At 52.6% G+C, this 1,406-nt stretch overlaps 1 protein-coding gene across 1 annotated transcript in view; it reads left to right on the forward strand.

Annotated features, from left to right (window-relative positions):
• LOC108725677 (uncharacterized) overlaps positions 1-872 on the forward strand; it is a 1,308-nt gene extending 436 nt beyond the window's left edge. The window contains exons 2-3 of the mRNA XM_018452856.1: positions 2-456; positions 558-872. Of these exons, the coding sequence (XP_018308358.1) occupies positions 2-456; positions 558-872 (770 nt within the window). The remainder of the gene's footprint in view (position 1; positions 457-557) is intronic.
• Positions 873-1,406: the final 534 nt, after the last annotated feature.

Below are 1,406 nucleotides of genomic sequence, written 5' to 3' on the forward strand. Positions count from 1 at the left end.
TGGATCGATATGCTGCCACGCCTCGTATCAGATTACAACGCGCGAAAGCATCGAACTATCGGTATGCGGCCCATCGATGTTACCTCTGCGATCGCCGACAGGCTCTTAATCACGGTATACAATCATATAAAGATTGCCGCACCCGCGCGATTCAAAGTGGGTGACTCAGTTTGCGTGAGCAAATTCAAGACAATCTTTAAGAAAGGATACACGTCAAATTGGACTACGGAGGTCTTTAAAATCATCAAAGTGCAACAAACTAATCCAGTGACGTATCTATTGGAAGATACTCGCGGAAAACCCATCGTTGGAGGATTCTACGAATACGAACTGCATCGCGTCGCTAATCCTGACATGTATCTCGTTGAAAAAGTGTTGCGCGAGAAGGGAAACGAGGTTTACGTAAAATGGTTGGGATTTGACAATTCACACAATTCATGGATTCATAAAGACAATGTATTATAAATTATACATTATATATTGTACATTATAGTATTATATATTCATTATAAATATATATATATAGTATATATTGTAACGTTGCAATTTCGCTGCAGCTCCGCAACGACCCTTCGCCGTCACAAAGCGCGGATTCGCGCCTGACCAGAGCCGGGACACGCGAGCGAGCGAAATCTCCAGGGGGCCGTATATTAGCGTTAAGTTCATTTTTTCTAATCCCCGGCGAATTTATTCCGTATGTAACCATTACGAAAACCTCGCCGAGCGAAGAAACCACCGGAGGGAAGACAACCACGGAAAAATCCCGCGGGCCGGAGACAGGCGGAGCGGAGCCGGCAAGCGCTTCCGGCCAGTGGAAGAAAGCAGCGGCTACCCCCGCCAAAGGATTTAGCGGCGCCCGAGCCCCAGGATAGTGCGAGGGACACATAACGAAAAGGATCCCGAGCATCCCAGCAAGCCAAATAACATCCGGCGAGCAGCAGGAGCTGACGTGAGGGCGATGCGCCCGGCCACGACATCGGCGCGGACGACCAGGGTTGGCCAGCAAGGGAGGCCTGCCCGGGAAAATTCGCGGGGCCGCGAGGCGCCCCGTAGCATATCGCCACGCACGTCCTTGCGCGCGAAGGACCGCTAGCCCGCTAATTGGTCGCGGCAACGCGCGACGCGGCTGGGCAACCTCGTAGGGGGGAAAGCTCACGAATTGATCGCGCATCGATTGCGATCCTGGTCGTCCTCTTCCGTTTTCGAGCTGCCCTAGCGAAAAGACGTCCCGGCCCGGCTAAGTTGTGGAAAAAGAAGAGAGGCCCCGTGAGGGAGGATCATCGGAGAATCAGGCTATCGGTGAGGTTGCCACTTGGGCGGAAATCGTGTAAAGTCGCATGCAACGGGGCAGAGTGTCGCTCTCGCATTCTGTCGTGGGCACGTGAATTTTGCGTTGGTGCGGCGGG

This window comes from Mycetomoellerius zeteki, unplaced genomic scaffold (assembly GCF_001594055.1).
Source record: "Mycetomoellerius zeteki isolate Tzet28-1 unplaced genomic scaffold, Tzet1.0 scaffold350, whole genome shotgun sequence".
Lineage (NCBI taxonomy): Eukaryota > Metazoa > Arthropoda > Insecta > Hymenoptera > Formicidae > Mycetomoellerius > Mycetomoellerius zeteki.